At 45.1% G+C, this 20,854-nt stretch overlaps 1 protein-coding gene across 6 annotated transcripts in view; it reads right to left on the bottom strand.

The window, feature by feature from the left end:
• LOC129820105 (triple functional domain protein-like) overlaps window positions 1-20,854 on the bottom strand; it is a 113,161-nt gene that overhangs the window by 22,416 nt on the left and 69,891 nt on the right. For 4 of the 6 annotated variants that reach the window (XM_055876972.1, XM_055876965.1, XM_055876967.1 and 1 more), the window contains 27 exons: window positions 18,576-18,750; window positions 16,200-16,395; window positions 15,754-15,920; window positions 15,359-15,478; window positions 14,842-15,033; window positions 14,243-14,392; window positions 14,025-14,139; window positions 13,780-13,895; window positions 13,439-13,561; window positions 13,041-13,238; window positions 12,616-12,731; window positions 11,996-12,062; window positions 11,610-11,719; window positions 11,355-11,424; window positions 10,352-10,441; window positions 10,165-10,257; window positions 9,728-9,839; window positions 9,364-9,554; window positions 9,052-9,153; window positions 7,774-7,803; window positions 7,309-7,460; window positions 7,066-7,165; window positions 6,628-6,871; window positions 6,156-6,266; window positions 5,833-6,017; window positions 5,548-5,718; window positions 2,203-2,298 (listed from right to left, as the gene is read on the bottom strand). In XM_055876972.1, the coding sequence (XP_055732947.1) occupies window positions 2,203-2,298; window positions 5,548-5,718; window positions 5,833-6,017; window positions 6,156-6,266; window positions 6,628-6,871; window positions 7,066-7,165; window positions 7,309-7,460; window positions 7,774-7,803; window positions 9,052-9,153; window positions 9,364-9,554; window positions 9,728-9,839; window positions 10,165-10,257; window positions 10,352-10,441; window positions 11,355-11,424; window positions 11,610-11,719; window positions 11,996-12,062; window positions 12,616-12,731; window positions 13,041-13,238; window positions 13,439-13,561; window positions 13,780-13,895; window positions 14,025-14,139; window positions 14,243-14,392; window positions 14,842-15,033; window positions 15,359-15,478; window positions 15,754-15,920; window positions 16,200-16,395; window positions 18,576-18,750 (3,592 nt within the window). The remainder of the gene's footprint in view (window positions 1-2,202; window positions 2,299-5,547; window positions 5,719-5,832; window positions 6,018-6,155; window positions 6,267-6,627; window positions 6,872-7,065; window positions 7,166-7,308; window positions 7,461-7,773; window positions 7,804-9,051; window positions 9,154-9,363; window positions 9,555-9,727; window positions 9,840-10,164; window positions 10,258-10,351; window positions 10,442-11,354; window positions 11,425-11,609; window positions 11,720-11,995; window positions 12,063-12,615; window positions 12,732-13,040; window positions 13,239-13,438; window positions 13,562-13,779; window positions 13,896-14,024; window positions 14,140-14,242; window positions 14,393-14,841; window positions 15,034-15,358; window positions 15,479-15,753; window positions 15,921-16,199; window positions 16,396-18,575; window positions 18,751-20,854) is intronic. The other 2 variants (XM_055876966.1, XM_055876968.1) reach the window with 1 other exon arrangement.

The raw sequence follows: 20,854 nt of genomic DNA, 5'->3' as shown, positions 1-20,854 counted from the left end.
AGAATCACTCCTGTTTTGGGGGGTGTCTTGCTAATTGCCTATAATTTCCACCTTTTGTCTATTCCATTTGCACAACAGCATGTGAAATGTATTGTCAGTCAGTGTTGCTTCCTAAGTGGACAGTTTGATTTCACAGAAGTGTGATTGACTTGGAGTTACATTGTGTTGTTTAAGTGTTCCCTTTATTTTTTTGAGCAGTGTATATGTGTGTGTATGTATGTGTGTGTATATATGTGTGTGTATATATATATATATGTGTGTGTATGTATGTGTGTGCGTGTGTATGTGTCCTTACTAGGGCTGTTGCAGTGACCATATTTCCACGACACCAGCAGTCATGAGTCATGACCGCAGTAAAATTCCACGTGACCGTTGAGTCACGGTAATGTCCTCTTATGCACCCCCAATGATCATCAGGTCGCTAATGGCCTGGTACTCAGGGCTCTATTGTCCCTCTAACATCGATGCAGTCAAACATCACATCAAACACTTATCATCAAAACAGTATCATGCTTTTAAATCTCACCTCACCGTGATTGATCAATTTGAAGAAGGAAGTTCAACAATAGGTTGAAACTGAGTGGAAAACATTGTCGTTGTGGCTCTTTCAAAGTCTGACACAATTAAAAATGGACAGCGCTTTCTTAGTTGATGATTCATTCACAACACCCATATGCATAGCCCCCCCCCAACAAACCTGAAGAAAAAGAATGATTGTGCCGTTATACAATACTTAGCCTACTGCATATTACTCACAGCAGAAAAACATCAAATACATTTAAGATTGAAGATGTTTTTGGTACATAATTGGTCTAGCCTATACTCCCAAATTAAACATATTCTAGTAAATCTCCTTTGAGTGTGTACTGTATTGTTTTGCATACTGGATGGACTGGTTACCTTATGCTATGCTCCAAAATGTCTACCCATGAGTCTGGGAGAGAACCTATACGCCTAGGTGATGCTGTTGGTTCACTGATTGAACCAACAGCTCCCTAGTTAGCCTACAATTATAGTGAATTTGAATGAGATTTTAAACAGCCTAATAATAGGGCTGTCATAACTAATGTGCTGGTCCATTACCTTTAGCTACAGAATATCTCAGCACCATGTGGGTCCATCTCCTCCCCTCTCTCCTTCATTCCTTTCTCACGCTTGCAGAAAGAGGGGCCGTCAACAGTTTAATTAAATATCTTTTGTTGTGAAAACATGTTACTATCGATGTTTACGAACAGATTTCACTTGGTTTCCCAAATGAAGCACTTGGTAGCTGCAGGAACAGGTTTGGAGAGCCCATGGCATACAGAGTTTGGGCGGAATATCGCGCAGTGAATAGGTTGCATGCTCCTCAAACAGTGGTTGATGTGTGGAGTGAAATAACCAGAGTAGCCTACCTAGCATGAATGAGAAAAACAAACTGTCTTTTTTCCCCTGCCCTTGTTCCTGCCCATTTGATAATAGGCCACTCTAAATCTAAACAATTTTTTACATATTAGTAAAGACAAGAGTAAATTGAGAAGGAACTTTCTCAAATCATCAATAGGCTATAGTTTTGATTTCTATGACATTAAGGTTTGTATCATCCACAACTAAAGTTGCCAAATAACTCTAAATAGGACCCGTTTCAAACGATCACTGTTATGCTCAACATAGCCACTTCATACACGTGAACTCAGTCTGGAATGGGAAAAATATCCTTTCTATTTTATTCAGCTAAGTTTAATTATAGTCTTCTTACTATAAAATCATATAATATATAATAATGGCACAGGACTTATACACATGTCTTGTCTGCTAAATGAACAAACCTCCCCATCCAACCTGACAGAGCTTGAGAGGATCTGCAGAGAGGAATGGGAGAAACTCTCCAAATACAGGTGTGCCAAGTTTGTAATGTCATACCCAAGAAGACTCGTGGCTGTAATCGCTGCCAAAGATGCTTCAACAAAGTACTGAGTAAAGGGACTGAATACTTACTTATTTGTAATACATTCGCAACTGTTTAAAAAACCTGTTTTTGCTTTGTCATTATGGGGTATTATGTGTAGATTGATGAGAAAAAACAACAATTTAAGGGGGTCTGAATACTTTCCGAATGCACTGTAATGTTAATTAACTGACAATTACCGTGAGAACGGCAGTCTTTTGCATGACAATAACCGGCTGACAAAATGTTATGACCACCACAGCCATAGTCCTTACCATCTTGCTCTTTACCAGTTCCTCGATGGCGCTCACCAGCTCTGCTGCACTGGGCGTCTCAGAACTGCACGGACGGACAGACAGACGGGAGGAGCTCTGGACAGGGATGTAGGGAGAAAGGTGTTAGCATAAACCCCTCAGCGTATTCTTACTACATGATTTGGCTAAAGGCTTCATTTAATACCATTCCTGTTCAGTTATCCATCAAACAACCAATCAATAAAAGTTCACTTGTGGAACACAGGGGAAATTAAAACATTTAATCTGGATGGACCCAAAACTACTGAAAAGACCATTTAAGAAAACAGTTTTTTTCTGGATAGATCCCCAAATATTCCTGAGGCTTACAGTACATTTAATGACGGGTACAAATGTAGCCTGTATGTTGGTGATGTCTAAGTCGGATGTTGGTTTGTTTACGATGACGTCATCTCTCTTAGTCTACCTTTACAATGCTACTGTTGCGGTTGTATTTTGATCCTCTGCTCTCAATGAATGATTCAATGTTGGCCAGAACAAGAAAGAGGTTCTAATATGAAGTTGAAGGGTAAAGTGAATCTATGATCACTAAAAGAAAGAGGTTCTAATATGAAGTTGAAGGGTAAAGTGAATCTATGATCACTAAAAGAGAGGTTCTAATATGAAGTTGAAGGGTAAAGTGAATCTATGATCACTAAAAGAAAGAGGTTCTAATATGAAGTTGAAGGGTAAAGTGAATCTATGATCACTAAAAGAAAGAGGTTCTAATATGAAGTTGAAGGGTAAAGTGAATCTATGATCACTAAAAGAAAGAGGTTCTAATATGAAGTTGAAGGGTAAAGTGAATCTATGATCACTAAAAGAAAGAGGTTCTAATATGAAGTTGAAGGGTAAAGTGAATCTATGATCACTAAAAGAAAGAGGTTCTAATATGAAGTTGAAGGGTAAAGTGAATCTATGATCACTAAAATAAAGAGGTTCTAATATGAAGTTGAAGGGTAAAGTGAATCTATGATCACTAAAAGAAAGAGGTTCTAATATGAAGTTGAAGGGTAAAGTGAATCTATGATCACTAAAAGAAAGAGGTTCTAATATGAAGTTGAAGGGTAAAGTGAATCTATGATCACTAAAAGAAAGTACTTAACGTGACATAGGAATGAGGTCAAATCTATGACATTGAAAAACAAGAGCAGGAAAGAGGTTTCACAGGTGTGTAAGTGAGAAAGAAAATAATAAAAGCTTCACAAAAAGAAAGAGTAAAAAAGAAAGTGTAGGAGACTGTAAATGAGAGAGGTTAATGTTAGGAGATGTAAAAAAAGAGAAAGTGTATGAGATATGAACTCTCAATAATAATAATAAGGGAATTTGAAAACGTGTATAAATGATAATGAACTGGAACTGGCCATTGAAAAAGAAAAAAGAGATGTTAAGCGTAAGATATGAGCTCTAAAGAATCAGAGAATAACAAATAAAGATGTGAGATGAGTTAAATATGAACTGTACACTGCAAAAGGACATTGAAAAAGAAAGGAGGTACAGTAAAGTGTATGGGAGAGTCTCACCCTTGCTGTGCTGTCTCCAGACTGTGCTGTGCCCCACTAAGGGTCTGTGTGTGGTGGGGTGTTGGGGTGTACCCTCTGGCCACGCCAGGGCTTACAGTAGGTGCCAATTAATCACACGGTGCAATGGGGTTAACGCACACAGGGGGTGAAGACGGGTGAGGAGGGGTGAGGAGGAGGGAGTAAGGGGGATCTGAGTCATCGGTTTGTCTGTACGAGTGTCCCGAACGCAAGACGTTGCCCTTAGGTACAGATCTAGGATCAGTTTGCACCAATTTTATCCGGAATAGTGTGAAAGAACGCAAAACTGACCTTGCATCAGCCTCTAGAGACTTCTACCTACTCTGTTCTGCATGTGCCTCAGAGTTATTCTGAGGGTGCAATCACGCAACAAACGGAGGAGTTACCAGGCAACGAGGCAGATCAATAATACAAAAAATATGTAAAGTGCATAATAAAACTTAATGTCGTTTTTTGAAGGAACCAGTCTGATGATGATAAAATGTAAAAGAATCAAAACTAAAAATAAAGATGGAGCGGGGGAGTAATTCTATAGTTGAATTAAGCCCTGCAGATACTGAGAGCAGAGAGGGAGCAGATTTGGGCGTAGAAGAGAGGCTGAGAGAGCAAGCGAGAGTAAGGTAGGCAGAATAAAATAGCTGGAGAGAGACGTTTGTGTCCTTTTCCTCAGAGAGAAACCTAGAAAGACCTAGAAGACAGGAACGGCGTAAGAATTCTACATATGTTGTCCTTCAACTAACTTTCATAAGAAGAACCGAAAGAAAAACAGCAACTACGTCTATAGTACAGTTACCGAGAGGGGGAAAAGAGAGAGAGCGAAGGAGAGTGAAAGAGGAGAGAGAACTGAAGTATTGAGGGAAGAGAAAAAGAGGGAGAGAGATGGAAGGATTGTTTCAGGAGATGGAGAGGTATGGAAACTGAGACAAAGCAAAGACAGGACATAAATCAAGATAATGCTATAGCATGGTAAACGGTAAACAGACAGCAAACCAACGATACAGTCGGAAACAAAACAAACAAAAAGAGAAACACAAATTAGTGTCAGAGAAAACCGCTGCTGCGCCAAGAAAAGGTGAATCCAGGACGGCTACAGTAACTGATGCATTTCCTTGCATTTCTATTTGAATAGCAGCCTCAATGTTTCATAATCAATTTTCATCTAGGCCTGTATTCACAAAGAGTCTCAGAGTAGGATCAGTTCTGCCTTTCATCGTAATGAATAAGAGAAGGGACCCAATCCTAGATCAGCACTCTTACTATGAGACGTTTTGTGAATTATGGGCCCTGCTAAGAAGGACGTGATAAGAAAACAAACTCAAATTGATGTAATGTTTGTCTGTAGAATATAATAACAAAATAATCAAACTCATGACTAAATCATAGGAGAGAGAAACCGTAACAGAAAGGATGAGTTCGCTGGGTGGGAGATCTTAGATTTACATTTTAGTCATTTAGTAGACACTCTTATCCAGAGAGACTTACAGAAGCAATTAGGGTTAAGTGCCTTGCTCAAGGGCACATTTTGTACTATTTTTATTAACAAGAACAAAAAACATTTAATTAATAAAATACTATTATCAGTCTTCTTTCTCAAATGAAGGGTAGTTGAAATGGGGGTAGTTTAGGGTTGTTACTGGTTATAAACCGATCTGTCATTTTTGATGCGTCTACCAGTTGACCTCGGCTCTCTTTTCTTTACCCCCCTCCCCACCCCTCCACCTTACCCTCCTAAGAGTAAGGCTGACTGTACCCCTATTCTCTACCTCCCCTCTCCCCTAACCCTTACCTTGTCGTCCTGTGCGTCAGGCTGCAGTAGGCTGTGTTGCTGGATGGCCATGGGGGGTGGTAGGGGTACAGAGTCGGCCCCCTCCTCACCCTCCTCCTCTCCACAGCTCTGCATCCCAGAGGACGAGGACTTGGACAGGGTCCCACTAGAGAGGCCCTCGTTACGCACTCTCTGTAGAGGAGAGAGAGAGAAGAGAGGGAGAGGGAAAGAGGTTAGATAGAGATAGAGACAGACAGAGGAGAGAGTAGAGAGAAAGAGAAGACACAGACACACAGAAGACTTTACCTCCTCCACAGTCTCGTCCTGGGGTGTAGCAGCGCTGTCGTCAGAGTCTTTCTGGGTACTGCCCGTCATCTCGCCACTCTTCCTCACCTTCTTGTGTTTGTGCGCCAGCTTCTTCACGTGCCCGTCTGCCTTGCCACTGCTCAGACGACGCACTGGGCTGGTAAGCCACTTACGCAGGGTGTTACCTGGGACAAGGCGGTAGAGAATGTTAACACTGATATCTAGGCACGCACAAACACACACCTTCTCCTTTTCCACCACTGTGAATTTAGAACTGTTTGTTCAATCCCTTTGCAAAAAATTGGCGAGGTGCGTGTGTTTACCTGGTCGTTTAGGTCCGGGCGAGGTGTGTGAACCCATACCATGATGCCCGGGCTGCAGGGTGGCAGAGGAGCCTGGCATGATGGAGTCATTACTACACACTGACAGAGTGTCTGGATAGGAGGAGAGGGAGGAGAGAGAGCGAAAGAGAGGTTATCAAAGTCTTGGAACACACCCATAACACATCAAATAATAACCATTATTATAACCTGGGGTGTTCCAGCCCTGAATGCTGATTGGCTGACAGCCGTGGTATATCAGACCGTATACCACAGGTATGATGACATGTTTTTTACTGTTCTAATTACGTTGATAACCAGTTTATAATGGCAGTAAGGCACCTCGGGTTTGTGATATATGGCCAATATATCATGGTCGAGGGCTGTGTCCAGGCACTTGTGCCTTATTACTTAAATATAGTGCTTTTCTGAAACTCAAAAGACGCTATCCCCTACTACAGATCTCCTCACCCACCTTTATGGTTGAATATCCCCTCCATCTCCATGGAGGAGCGTGAGTGGGCGATGCAGAGCATGGTGCAGGGTACCAGTCCCTCGTGGGCAGGGGAGCGGTCCGTGGTCCGCACCAGACACCAGTCAGGCTTGTCATGGCACCTCTCCAGAACCTCCACAGTCTGGCCCCTCCGGACGGTCAGCTCGTTGCTGTTACCAGCCATGAAGTCATGGATCACCACGGTCAGCTCACAGCCACCGGACAGCTGGAGGAGAGGAGAGAGAGATGGTCAGGGGGAATGTAGAATCCTAGGAGGAGGTGAATAGATCATGATTACATCCTTCCCATAGGAGGGTAAAGCATGATAAAACGTAATTTTAGAAATACTGTGTGCTGTTCTCACCCGTCTAAGTTCTGTGCGGCCAGAGAGATGACCAGAGTGTGTGTGTGTGTGCTCACCTTGTCACTGTCCAGTGTGTTCTGTGAGGTGCGTGAGGCAATAGAGATGGTGTCTGGTTGGCTGCTGCCATCACCCTGGCTGTCCAAGTCCTCTCCATCCCTATCAAACCCCAAACACAGACAGAGGTCAGTGTGTGTGTGTGTGTGTGTGTGTGTGTGTGTGTGTGTGTGTGTGTACACGCATATAAGTGTATGTGTGTCTGTGTGTGTAGGTGTGTATAGTATACTAATGCAGTTGTGTACCTGTACCTGCGGTGTCCCTTGTGATGCTTGGCAGTGGCAGACTTAGGGATGTGTATGGGTTCCTTCAGAGCTCCTCTCAGGTGGATGGTTCGATCCTGAATCACCTCCCTGATGTGTTTGATCCAGTCCTGCTTGTTCTCAATGCTCGATGCCTGCCATTGGCCAGGGAGAAGGGTTCAAAGGTTAATTCACCAAATCACCACGGTCTCTGAAGTCATATTTTATTCTAAACAGTTCCATAGACCCCCCTGGAGAAGAAACCGTTATATTCCAATACCCACATTAGCATACCATTTAGAATGCATGCGCATCACATGGCTTCATTCTAAGTAGTAAGCTAGTGTGGACATTGAAACACAGAAAAAGGAGAGTAGGAGAGGAGACAGAGAGTAGGCCACAGTAGAGTATTGAGATGCAGCCGAGGGCTGTGTTAGGTGTTAGGCTAGTTAGTACAGTATTACTCACCATTGATCCATGTTTGCATCCCTGACTTGGCTTTGGTTTAAATATAGAATAGAGAATTTCACTTTTTTGTTTTTAGTTAATATATATGACATTTTCTATGAGGACAGAATGTCTGGAGATGACGGACGGACAACAGTTACAGTATTTTGGTGGTGGCCAGTTAATGGTTAATATGGGCAGCACAGGTAGATGAGCAGAATAGGAACACAGTCAATATATTGTGTTAGACACATCGGGTTAGGAGTAGGGAAACATACTTTTCCAACCACTGGCACAAACATAAAGCTTCAGTAATAAAACTAGCTTTGGAGGTGGGTGTTAAAAAAAGGAAGATGTTTAGTTTGGTAAGGAGAGAAAAAAAAGAGAGCGATGGAAAGAGAGGAAGAAAGGAAGATGGGAGAGAGAGAAGGACAATTAGAGAAAGAGGGTCAACATGTGAGGTGTCAAATCATTAAAAAAATATTTATTTCTAGACAATTAAATATGTATAGGCCTCTACTCCATACAGATATAGAATGTAGTGGGAGCGTGTGGGAGCTTGAAGAATTGTTGGAGTTTAGGGGTTAAAGTTCATGTCAGTGGTGTTGGCGTAAGCATGTTAGCCCACGGTTGGTTAGCGAACGAACGGTTAATATTCAGAGATTCAAACATAAACAAAACAGCCCAAGACGCAGATGTACTGTACTAGACTAGACTGCATGATAGAACAGTCATTAGACAGAACACAGAGAGATAAATATACCCAAGTAACATATGTATAGAGATCGAGAGAGGGAGAGAAATACAGAGAGAAACAAGAAACAGAGAAGCACATACGAAGCTTCACATCCACCAGACAGCAGCATAGAGTCATGCAATCAAACGGGGAAGATGAAAAGGGGGGAGGAGAAGAGAAGAGACGGAAAAGAGAAGATGGGAGAGGGAAGTAAAAGAAAGGAGGAGAGAGTAAGAAGGCAGAGAGAGGGGGAGAGAGTAATAAGGCAGAGAGAGGGGGAGAGCGAGAGAGAGAGAGAGCAGAGGAGAAGAGGAGAGGAGGGAGAGAGAGGAGGAGAAGAGGAGAGAAGGGAGAGGAGGGAGAGAGAGGAGGAGAAGAGGAAAGAGAAAGGAGAGGAGAGGGAGAGGAGAGAAGAGAGAGAGGAGAGGAGGAGAGGAGGGAGAGAGAGGAGGAGAAGAGGAAAGAGAAAAGAGAGAGAAAGGAGAGGAGAGGGAGAGAAGAGAGAGAGGAGTGAAAGGAGAGGGAGAGGAGAAGAGGAAAGAGGTATTCTTCTCTGTTCTTACCTTGAGTACGGTCTTGTTGTCCGAGGTGGGGGTACGGCCCACCCACAGAGCAAACTTACAGGGGTCCCCCTCAATGTGCTCTGTCACCCCCAACTCTGACGTCTGGAGAGAGGGAAACAAATTACTGACATTTTATATTAATTCCTTTGGCAATATGTAATATGTATCTGTCTATTTCTAGCCAATAACACACCAGAAACAGAGAGAGAGAGAGAGACAACTAAAGAGGAAGACAGAGAGAGAGAGACACAGACAAAGGGAACGACTAAAACAGAAAAGAGAGAGAGACAAGAGAGAGAATGTTGTACTCACGTAAAGTTTGCTCTTGTACATGTACTTGCTCCGTCCGTTGGAGTCTTTGACCTCCTTGCTGAAGATGAGGGACATCTCGAAGAGGAAGAGGTGACGCTCGCGTCCCTTACGGATCAGAGTTTTAGGATCCCACACATGGAAGGACTCCTGCAGGATTAACTCTCCCTGAGACTCAATGTTCTCATCGAAACCTACAGGAGTGGGGGAGGGAAGCAGGGGGAGGGAGGAGGAAGAGAGTGTTCAAGAAAGAGTTACTTCACCATGCGTATGTGCATAAGCATGGTTGACTTTGAAAGTGTGTGTGCACGTGCGTGCGTGTATGTGTGTGTGCGCACATGTGTATCCGCGTGTGTGTGTCTCTCACCCTCCAGCATTGAGAGGTGCATGGCGTCGTTGGCTCTCTTGGGGACACTGAGCATGACCTCCAGGCCATCCTTGATCTCTCCTTTCCCCTCCTCACAGCACGTCAGCAGCTCCTACATACACCAGAGAGGTACCATCAACAAATACCCTTTGAAAGCAAATACGTCACATTTATTGTGAATGATAATAAGCCCATTAGGGGGATTACCCATAACCTGGGATGTACTGGTGAACAAAAAGATGAGCTGAACGCCAGCCGAGATGGCATGTAACGTAAACACTGATGCTAACTAGCGTGATGGGTGCATAAAAGCTACTCACCAAATAAAAAGGTATGTCCCTACATTCCTGCTCATCACTATGTAAACATAAGCAAATATAAACAAACATTTGTAGAGGTTGTGTATGTGCTTTATAAAAGTGGGTTGCTATGGTTACCTTGAGCAGGAGCTGGTACTTGGTGATTCGCTGAACAGGCTTGATCAGGTAGGAGGAGATGGAGTTGGCCAATCGGTGCCTCTGCTGGATCTCCTGTACACGCCCACACAGAGAAACACATTGGGTGTGATTGGGTGCAGGGAACTGTTAGTCACAGTATGGGCCAATAGGAGGGCAGGATACTCACGTCAAAGTAGGGTCCAGCATGCTCTAAGATGAGCTGGGTGGAGTCTGGTTTGTTCTTACAGTAGTTGACGTACATCTGGAACTTATCAGCCTGGACACACAGATACAAAACAAAGAGTTAAAACAAATGTAGCTACTCAAAAGTGCCTAGTTAAATAAAGGCTAAATAAATACAATTTAAAAAAAGCATATGTTTCCTTTTTGACCAATCCCATATAAGTAGAGATATTAAGTCTTTATTCCTGTCCTAAGAAATCCTTATTTGTACCTGTCCTAAGAAATCCTTATTTGTACCTGTCTTAAGAAATCATTATTTGTACCTGTCTTAAGAAATCCTTATTTGTACCTGTCTTAAGAAATCATTATTTGTACCTGTCTTAAGAAATCCTTATTTGTACCTGTCTTAAGAAATCCTTATTTGTACCTGTCTTAAGAAATCCTTATTTGTACCTGTCTTAAGAAATCCTTATTTGTACCTGTCTTAAGAAATCATTATTTGTACCTGTCTTAAGAAATCATTATTTGTACCTGTCTTAAGAAATCATTATTTGTACCTGTCTTAAGAAATCATTCTCTATCTATATCACAGATGTCAAAAATACACCATGACAGCGCAACACACAAGGGGTAGAACAGTGGCAAAGGTACCCACAGGACTAACAGAATAATATTAGTCTGAGGAGAGATTAAATAGCATTAATACAACAAAAATAATTCAAAACACACTCCTTTAGTTTACACCAAATTAAAAATATGTATTTTGTCTTCATAATAAGCAGGAGTTACTTTTATTTTCTATTTTTTACTTAACACTTTTTTTTCTTAAAACTTCTTAAAGCATTGTTGGTTAAGGGCTTGTAAGTAAGCATTATAATGTCTACACCTGTTGTATTCGGCACATGTGACAAATACAATTTGATTTTGATCACAAACCTACATTCGGCCATTATATGAACCAACTCACTGGTCTTGAGAAAGACAAGAACAGACACACACTCACTCACCCAGGTGACAAAGCAGTGGCCCACATCTTCTGGCAGCTGTTCATACTTCTCCAGCTCTTTGAGGAAGATACTGTTGAAAAAGGAGAGAAGAGGAGAGGGATGAGTGAGGGAGGAGAGGGAGGATGTGAGCAAACACCATAAAACCTGAGAATAACTCCTGTTAGTATACATAGCTTCAGCACTGGAAATGAACCTTATAGCAGATATAGGTTGTTGTGGATGTACAGGGACAATGACTCAGGGAGCGTGACTTACTTGTGATGGAACTCATAGAGGTCCACCATGTTCCCGAAGATGATGTGTTCCTTGTTGACAATGCCAGGAGGGATCTCCTCTACCCCACTTGTCATCTCCCACAGGTACGTCTGGCGGGAGGAGGATGGAGAGAGAGGGTTAGATCACACATATAGAGGGGCCAGATATATCAGATCCATTAAGTCACAGCCGCTGCATTTAATGGAAATCTACACGGCAACCCTACATGTTATATGTGCATGTGTTATTGGTCTTTCATGTTGGTCAGATGTTTTTCCACGTGTGTTGTGTTAAAATTTCACAAGGTGGCGCCAGACATTGGCAGCAGAATCCCACTATAGGTAAGGGGGTGGACAAAGAGAGAGAGAGAGAGTAGGTTTACTTACGTCCGTACACTCCCTCAGATCTCTCACATAGGTCTTCTCTGTCTGGATCAGCTCAGCCATGATGAACCTACATACACACAAGCGTGCACACACAGACACGAGCGCACACACAGATACGTGCGCACACACAGACACGAGCGCACACACAGATACGTGCGCACACACAGACACGCGCGCAAACACAGACACGCGCGCACACACAGACACGCGCGCACACACAGACACGCGCGCACACAGACACGAGCGCACACACAGACACGCGCGCACACAGACACGCGCGCACACACAGACACGAGCGCACACACAGACACGCGCGCACACACAGACACGAGCGCACACACAGACACACACGGTTAGCCTCTTTTGCTGATTCATATCATTATCAATAGAATACTTTTAGTCCATCTGCTCTGTCCATTAACACGGATGAATCGTGTCAAAGTCGTGTCTAGTTGTGGCTGTTTAGTGTGTGTGTGTGTCCTGTAGTAGTGCTGCTCCAGCAGTTGTAGTTATGAGATTATGAGTGGGGATGACTGGTTGATTGGCTTTTGGGCTTGCTTAATTATGAGTGTCACTGATCTAAATCGGTGTCAGGAAGTTAAGAGGAAGTGATGACGTACTCCTTCCTGCGAGCGGACTTGCGTTTCTCCTCGTTGAGTTCGTGAGCCGCGTCTCTCAGCTTGACCTCTGACCCCTGAGGTGTGGCCGGAATTATGTCCAACTGGAGATCCTTACTCTGACAGAGAGAAAGGGAGAGAGGGATGGAGGGAGAAGTTTGGAGAGACATGGGGCAAGATGATTTACAAAACATGTAAATCACAAAAAGTATCCAAAAAGCACTTTTAAAGAGCGTGGTTATTTTATTATTATTAGGGAATGGACCAATGTTTCTGCTAAAAGCCATCTTCAGTGTGCAGAGATGATTTTTCCATAATGGTTTCCAGCAACCATTATATAGACACCTCAACTCACCTCACCCCACCAACCCAACCCCCCCACACACTGTCCCCACCCCAACCAACCCCCCTACACCCTCTTGACTTACAGCCTTGGAGTTAGAGTCAGATGAGATGCCCAGTGCTTTCTCCAGACTGGTCCGGTACTTGTCCATACGTAATGAGAAGTCTCTGTAGCGTTTGTCCACCGCTGTCACCCACTTCTTTATCTCCACAGCGTGACTATGGCCTTTATCACAGAAGCCATCCGCTAGCTGGATCAGCAGCTTCACACGCTCTTTGGTTTGCTGGAGGGCGAGGGGGGAGAGATGGGGAGGAGGAGAGAGGGGGGAGAGATGGGGAGGAGGAGAGAGGGGGGAGAGATGGGGAGGAGGAGAGAGGGGGGAGAGATAGGGTTTGATTTAAAAAGTTTCATGTTTGGTCTAAAAAATGTTATGACGTGAATGTGTGTGTGCGTGTGTGTGTGCGTACGCGTGTGCCTTCCTACCCTGGCTGTGATGTGGAAGTCTTCGTGCTCCTTCAGCAGCTCCTGTGTGTGGTGGATACTGGAGCCGGTGGAGGTGTGTGTTGACAGGTAGAACTCTCCCGTGTCATGGATCCACTCCAGAGCCTGAGGACACACACACAGACCATTGAGGTGAACATTGAGGTAAAGAGAGAGACAGAGGTTACAGATGAGAGGACAGAAACAGAGAATGGAAGAAGATAGAACAGCCATTTTGACTGTTGTTAGAGCTTTGAGTAAGAAAGACAAAGAGAGCTAGAGAGAGATGGAGAGAGATGGAGAGAGCTAGAGAGAACTAGAGTGTGTGTAAATTGTGTGTGTACCTGTTTGGCGCTGCGTTCGAACACCACGTATTGCTGGCACTGGTCTAACCGTCTTTTCCTCATGGTCCAGAAATGGAGAACACGGTTCTCTCTCTGTAACAACTCATTCAAGATGTCTGATCGCAACACAAACACAGATTACATTACATTAGATTAGATAGATTGATGTTTTGGGGTTGATTTAGGAATAGGTAAAAGGTAGAATTACCACACAGTGTGTGTGTGTGTATGTGTGTGATACTCACTCTTGACCTGTTGTTCCGGTGCTTTGACATGGCTGAGCATCCCAGGCATGTTAACACTGTTCCTGTGCATGTACTTCAGGAACACATCAGCATTACGTCTGGCCAGGGTACATGCCTAGAGAAACACACACAGTTAGAGACATGGGTCATAGCTGTATACGTGTGTGCGTGTGTGTGTGTGTGTGTGTGTGTGTGTGTGTGTGTGTGTGTGTTCTTACCTTGAGGAAAGCCTCTTTCTGTTCCAGGTGTTTGCTGATCATGGGGGTGACGTGATCTGACTCACAGTTAGGACCCAGTTTGTCAGCCCCCCCACACCAGTCCTCTTCCCTCTTATACTCCTGCTCCAGGCTCTCCAACACACTGCACACCTACAGATCACAACACAGGAATTAAACTACAGCTCCCATAATGCCACACCAGTCCTCTTCCCTCTTATACTCCTGCTCCAGGCTCTCCAACACACTGCACACCTACAGATCACAACAAAGGATTAAAACTACAGCTCCCATAACACACCACAGCTCCCATGACATTCCAGGAGGCTTTCCTGCACACCTACAGGACACAGCACAGGCTCCGTCAGTCTCCTTAACTGAAGCTAAGCTACTAACGTAACTAGCTAGTTAGCTCTACTAGAGCTAAATGAACTGGATACCAAGAGCAATAGTGCCCCCTACATGTTTGGAGGTCTTGTAGATGGCTACAGAAGTATTTATCTAATGATGCTATTAGGGAATTACAATACCTTTTAAAGTACTATCTCCCTACCTGTCATTACATAATAAACCATAACTATAACAGCCACAGCACCCCCTACCTGTTCGGAGGTCTTGTAGAAGGCTACAGAGGCGTTGACCAGTTTCAGCCTGTCCTCCATCTTCAACATGAGCTGTTGCCAGTGGGACGCTACGTTCTCAGCACAGTCTCTGATCAGGTCCATGTCATAGTGGTTGGCCTGGAGTAACACCTCAGCCTTCTGCTGCACCTGCAGGGCACTCTGGTGGGTTTTCTACGAGGAGGAGAGAGGGATGAGGAGAGACACAGAATATCATAGCTCTGTGTTGCATCTTATAGTAGAGTTTTATTATAGAATATCAGATATGTTTAAAGAAATGAGTGGGGGAAAGAATAAACAGGAGGGGGAAAGCCAGGGGAAGTGGGAGAGATGAAGTGAAATCTGAGCTTGTGAGATCAGGCTGGTTAAACAAGGCTAGAGGGATATAGAGCTACTGTAGAGAGAAAGAAACATAAAGAGATAATATATATATATGTACTTATTGTTGTCTATAAAAAGGATGTGTGTTGGTGTTTGCGTCGCGGAGTGATGAGCTCACCTCGATGGCATGCTGGAACTGTTCGTGCTCTCTCTGTAGCTGTTCTGCTTCCTGTAGAGAACTGGCTGTGATCAGACCAGCATTCAGCATAGACTCCCCATTACGGATCCAGCCCAGGACCTGCACACACCAGAACCAGGATATACGTTATCATGATAGCATTTTAGTATGGTGTCCACTGGTACTTGGTTGGTGTTTACTATGGTATTATTTCTACTGGTATTTAATAGGAAATTATGTGGTATCAATCGATGGTTTTGGTGTCATCTGTGTGTGTGTGTGTGTATGTGTGTGTGTGTGTGTGTGTGTGTGTGTGTGTGTGTGTGTGTGTGTGTGTGTGTGTGTGTGTGTGTGTGTGTGTGTGTGTGTGTGTGTGTGTGTGTGTGTGTGTGTACCTGTTTGACTTCGGCCTGCAGGTGTCGTAACTGTACACACTGCTCCAGGTGTCTCCTGTGTTGTTCACCTGCTACGTCCAACTCCTGCTGCTTCTCATGGAGGAACTCCAGCAGGTCCTGAACACGAGTAGCCATGTCCACATCCCTGTCACACAGCAACTCTACACCTGGAGGGAGAGGAGGGACAAGAGAAGAAAGGGAGAGAAAGAGGGGGAGAAAGGCAAGGAGAGAGAGCAAAAGTCATTCCACTCCTACTACAAAACAGGCTATCACAGTAGCTCATTTTCTGTGTGTGTGTGTGTGTGTGTGTGTGTGTGTGTGTGTGTGTGTGTGTGTGTGTGTGTGTGTGTGTGTGTGTGTGTGTGTGTGTGTGTGTGTGTGTGTGTGTGTGTGTGTGTATCTGACAATGTAAGCTCTGTTGTGCACACGTGTGTACTGCTACTCACCAGAGGCCTGTACTTCGTTGACGTACTGCAGCAGCTCCTGTCCCTGGTGGATGACATCAAAGGTCAGGTTGTTCATGGTCAGGGCCTTGTCAGCGTGGTGCTGGAGTCTCTGTTCTGCCAGGGTCAGGTCCTCTGTATCAAACTCACTCATCTGAACAGTCAACTCCTCGTTCCACGACTCCAGGTCTGAGATGATCTGGGGGGGAGGGAGAGGGAGAGATAGGTGAGATATATAGACTTCAGGTCTGAGATGATCTGGGGGGGGGAGAGAGAGAGATAGGTGAGATATATAGACTTCAGGTCTGAGATGATCTGGGTTTGGAGAGAGAGAGAGAGAGAGATAGGTGAGATATATAGACTTCAGGTCTGAGATGATCTGGGGGGGAGAGAGAGAGAGATAGGTGAGATATATAGACTTCAGGTCTGAGATGATCTGGGTGGGAGAGAGAGAGAGATAGGTGAGATATATAGACTTCAGGTCTGAGATGATCTGGGGGGGAGAGAGAGAGAGATAGGTGAGATATATAGACTTCAGGTCTGAGATGATCTGGGTGGGAGAGAGAGAGAGATAGGTGAGATATATAGACTTCAGGTCTGAGATGATCTGGGGGGGAGAGAGAGAGAGATAGGTGAGATATATAGACTTCAGGTCTGAGATGATCTGGAGGGGAGAGAGAGAGATAGGTGAGATATATAGACTTCAGGTCTGAGATGATCTGGGGGGGAGAGAGAGAGAGATAGGTGAGATATATAGACTTCAGGTCTGAGATGATCTGGGGGGGAGAGAGAGAGAGATAGGTGAGATATATAGACTTCAGGTCTGAGATGATCTGGGTGGGAGAGAGAGAGAGATAGGTGAGATATATAGACTTCAGGTCTGAGATGATCTGGGGGGGAGGGAGAGAGAGAGAGATAGGTGAGATATATAGACTTCAGGTCTGAGATGATCTGGGGGGGGAGAGGAGAGAGAGAGATAGGTGAGATATATAGACTTCAGGTCTGAGATGATCTGGGGAGGGGGAGAGAGAGAGAGAGAGAGAGAGAGAGAGAGAGAGAGAGAGAGAGAGAGAGAGAGAGAGAGAGAGAGAGAGAGAGAGAGACAGAGAGACAGAGAGAGAGAGACAGAGAGAGAGAGACAGAGAGAGAGAGACAGAGACAGAGAGAGAGAGAGAGAGAGAGAGAGAGATAGGTGAGATATATAAACTTCAGGTCTGAGATGATCTGGGGGGGGGAGAGAGAGAGAGAGAGAGAGAGAGAGACAGAGAGAGAGAGACAGAGAGAGAGATAGGTGAGATATATAGACTTGAGGTCTGAGATGATCTGGGTGGGAGGGAGAGAGAGAGAGAGAGATAGGTGAGATATATAGACTTCAGGTCTGAGATGATCTGGGGGGGGGAGAGGAGAGAGAGAGAGAGAGAGAGATAGATAGAGAGATAGAGAGATAGGTGAGATATATAGACTTCAGGTCTGAGATAATCTGGGGGGGGAGAGAGAGAGAGAGAGATATAGGTGAGATATATAGACTTCAGGTCTGAGATGATCTGGGTGGGAGGGAGAGAGAGAGAGATAGGAGAGATATATAGACTTGAGGTCTGAGGTGATCTGGGTGGGAGGGAGAGAGAGAGAGAGAGATAGGTGAGATATATAGACTTCAGGTCTGAGATGATCTGGGGGAGAGAGAGAGAGGTGAGATATATAGACTTCAGGTCTGAGATGATCTGGGGGGGAGGGAGAGGGAGAGAGATAGGTGAGATATATAGACTTCAGGTCTGAGATGATCTGGGGGGGAGAGGAGAGAGAGAGAGAGAGAGAGATAGATAGATAGGTGAGATATATAGACTTCAGGTCTGAGATGATCTGGGTGGGAGGGAGAGAGAGAGAGGTAGGTGAGATATATAGACTTCAGATCTGAGATGATCTGGGGGGGAGAGAGAGAGAGAGAGATAGGTGAGATATATAGACTTCAGGTCTGAGATGATCTGGGGGGGAGGGAGAGAGAGAGAGATAGGTGAGATATATAGACTTCAGGTCTGAGATGATCTGGGTGTGTATGTGAGAGTGAGGTGAGTGAGTGAGTGAGTGAGTGAGTGAGTGAGTGAGTGAGTGAGAAAGGAAGGTGAGATATATTGACTTCAGGTCTGACGATCTGAGAAAGACCGAGAGAGAGTGGGACAGAGACAGGTGTGGATACACATAAGGAAAAACATGCACACACACACACAAGGTGGAGACACACACACATAAGTTGAAGATACACACACGTGTATGACATGAATCAGGTCATCTGAAGACTACATTTAATCCCTGAGCTAAAGCCGAGACAAGGGTACTTTACAGGAACCACCTCTGCCACACACACCCTTTCCACACACTCACGTCAATGGCGTCCCTCTCGAAGATGCGTAGCTGCAGGAAGAGTTCCAGTTTGATCTTCCTCTCCTGAAACAGCTCCTCCATCTGAGCCTGGGCCTCGTCCAGCTGCTGTAGGACACTCTCAATGTGGTTTATAGAGCTGTTGTGGGGAGTCTTGTTACTTGAGATAGCAGAGTCCCTACGACACGAGAGAACACACACACACACATTGAAGAAAACACAAAGTTGAACGTACACACACACCTTATTCGGTGCAGCGGTAATTTCACTGGCACTGCATCAATCACTGTATAATAACACACACACACACACACATCTCTCACACACACAGTGTTGTAGCAAAGTCCTGGGGGATGTTACACAATAAGCCACACCGTTATGAAACCAGCATTATGTAACAATACTCAGAGGACAGAATACACCAGGGATGGAGACATAGAGAGAGAGAGATCGAGTCAGTGTTTGTGTGTGTGTGTGTGTGTGTATGTGTGTAGGAGGGCCAGGTCTCACCCCACACACTTGATATAAATACAACCAGAATCCTGGTCAGAGCAGTCAAATACATGCAGCTCTTCTAACTGTCAACCTCCTACTCCTTCTCATCTCTCCCTCAATTCCCTTTCTCGCTCCTCTGCCAGTTCACTATGGGAGGATGCTGTTCTCTCTCTCTCCTCTGCCAGTTCACTATGGGAGAATGCTGTTCTCCCTCTCTCCTCTGCCAGTTTACTATGGGAGAATGCTGTTCTCTCTCTCTCCTCTGCCAGTTCACTATGGGAGAATGCTGTTCTCCCTCTCTCCTCTGCCAGTTTACTATGGGAGAATGCTGTTCTCTCCCTCTCTCCTCTGCCAGTTCACTATGGGAGAATGCTGTTCTCTCTCTCTCTCCTCTGCCAGTTCACTATGGGAGAATGCTGTTCTCTCTCTCTCTCCTCTGCCAGTTCACTATGGGAGGATGCTGTTCTCTCTCTCTCCTCTGCCAGTTCACTATGGGAGGATGCTGTTCTCTCTCTCTCCTCTGCCAGTTCACTATGGGAGAATGCTGTTCTCCCTCTCTCCTCTGCCAGTTCACTATGGGAGAATGCTGTTCTCCCTCTCTCCTCTGCCAGTTTACTATGGGAGAATGCTGTTCTCTCTCTCTCTCCTCTGCCAGTTCACTATGGGAGAATGCTGTTCTCTCTCTCTCTCCTCTGCCAGTTCACTATGGGAGAATGCTGTTCTCCCTCTCTCCTCTGCCAGTTCACTATGAGAGAATGCTGTTCTCCCTCTCTCCTCTGCCAGTTCACTATGAGAGAATGCTGTTCTCCCTCTCTCCTCTGCCAGTTCACTATGAGAGAATGCTGTTCTCCCTCTCTCCTCTGCCAGTTCACTATGGGAGAATGCTGTTCTCTCTCTCTCCTCTGCCAGTTCACTATGGGAGAATGCTGTTCTCTCTCTCTCTCCTCTGCCAGTTCACTATGGGAGGATGCTGTTCTCTCCCTCTCTCCTCTGCCAGTTCACTATGGGAGGATGCTGTTCTCTCTCTCTCCCCTCTGCCAGTTCACTATGGGAGAATGCTGTTCTCTCTCTCTCTCCTCTGCCAGTTCACTATGGGAGAATGCTGTTCTCTCTCTCTCCTCTGCCAGTTCACTATGGGAGGATGCTGTTCTCTCTCTCCTCTGCCAGTTCACTATGGGAGGATGCTGTTCTCTCTCTCCCCTCTGCCAGTTCACTATGGGAGAATGCTGTTCTCCCTCTCTCCTCTGCCAGTTCACTATGGGAGAATGCTGTTCTCTCTCTCTCTCCTCTGCCAGTTCACTATGGGACGATGCTGTTCTCTCTCTCCTCTGCCAGTTCGCTATGGGAGGATGCTGTTCTCTCCCTCTCTCCTCTGCCAGTTCACTATGGGAGGATGCTGTTCTCTCTCTCTCCCCTCTGCCAGTTCACTATGGGAGAATGCTGTTCTCTCTCTCTCTCCTCTGCCAGTTCACTATGGGAGAATGCTGTTCTCCCTCTCTCCTCTGCCAGTTCACTATGGGAGAATGCTGTTCTCTCTCTCTCCTCTGCCAGTTCACTATGGGAGAATGCTGTTCCCTCTCTCTTCTGCCAGTTCACTATGGGAGAATGCTGTTCTCTCTCTCTCCTCTGCCATTTCACTTTGGGAGAAAGCTGTTCTCTCTCTCTCTCCTCTGCCAGTTCGCTATGGGAGAATGCTGTTCCCTCTCTCTTCTGCCAGTTCACTATGGGAGAATGCTGTTCTCTCTCTCTCCTCTGCCAGTTCACTATGGGAGAATGCTGTTCTCTCT

The sequence above is a fragment of the Salvelinus fontinalis genome, chromosome 22 (assembly GCF_029448725.1).
Source record: "Salvelinus fontinalis isolate EN_2023a chromosome 22, ASM2944872v1, whole genome shotgun sequence".
Classification (NCBI taxonomy): domain Eukaryota; kingdom Metazoa; phylum Chordata; class Actinopteri; order Salmoniformes; family Salmonidae; genus Salvelinus; species Salvelinus fontinalis.
The sequence above is the reverse complement of the archived record's forward strand: the minus strand, read 5'-3'. Positions and strand labels throughout refer to the sequence as shown.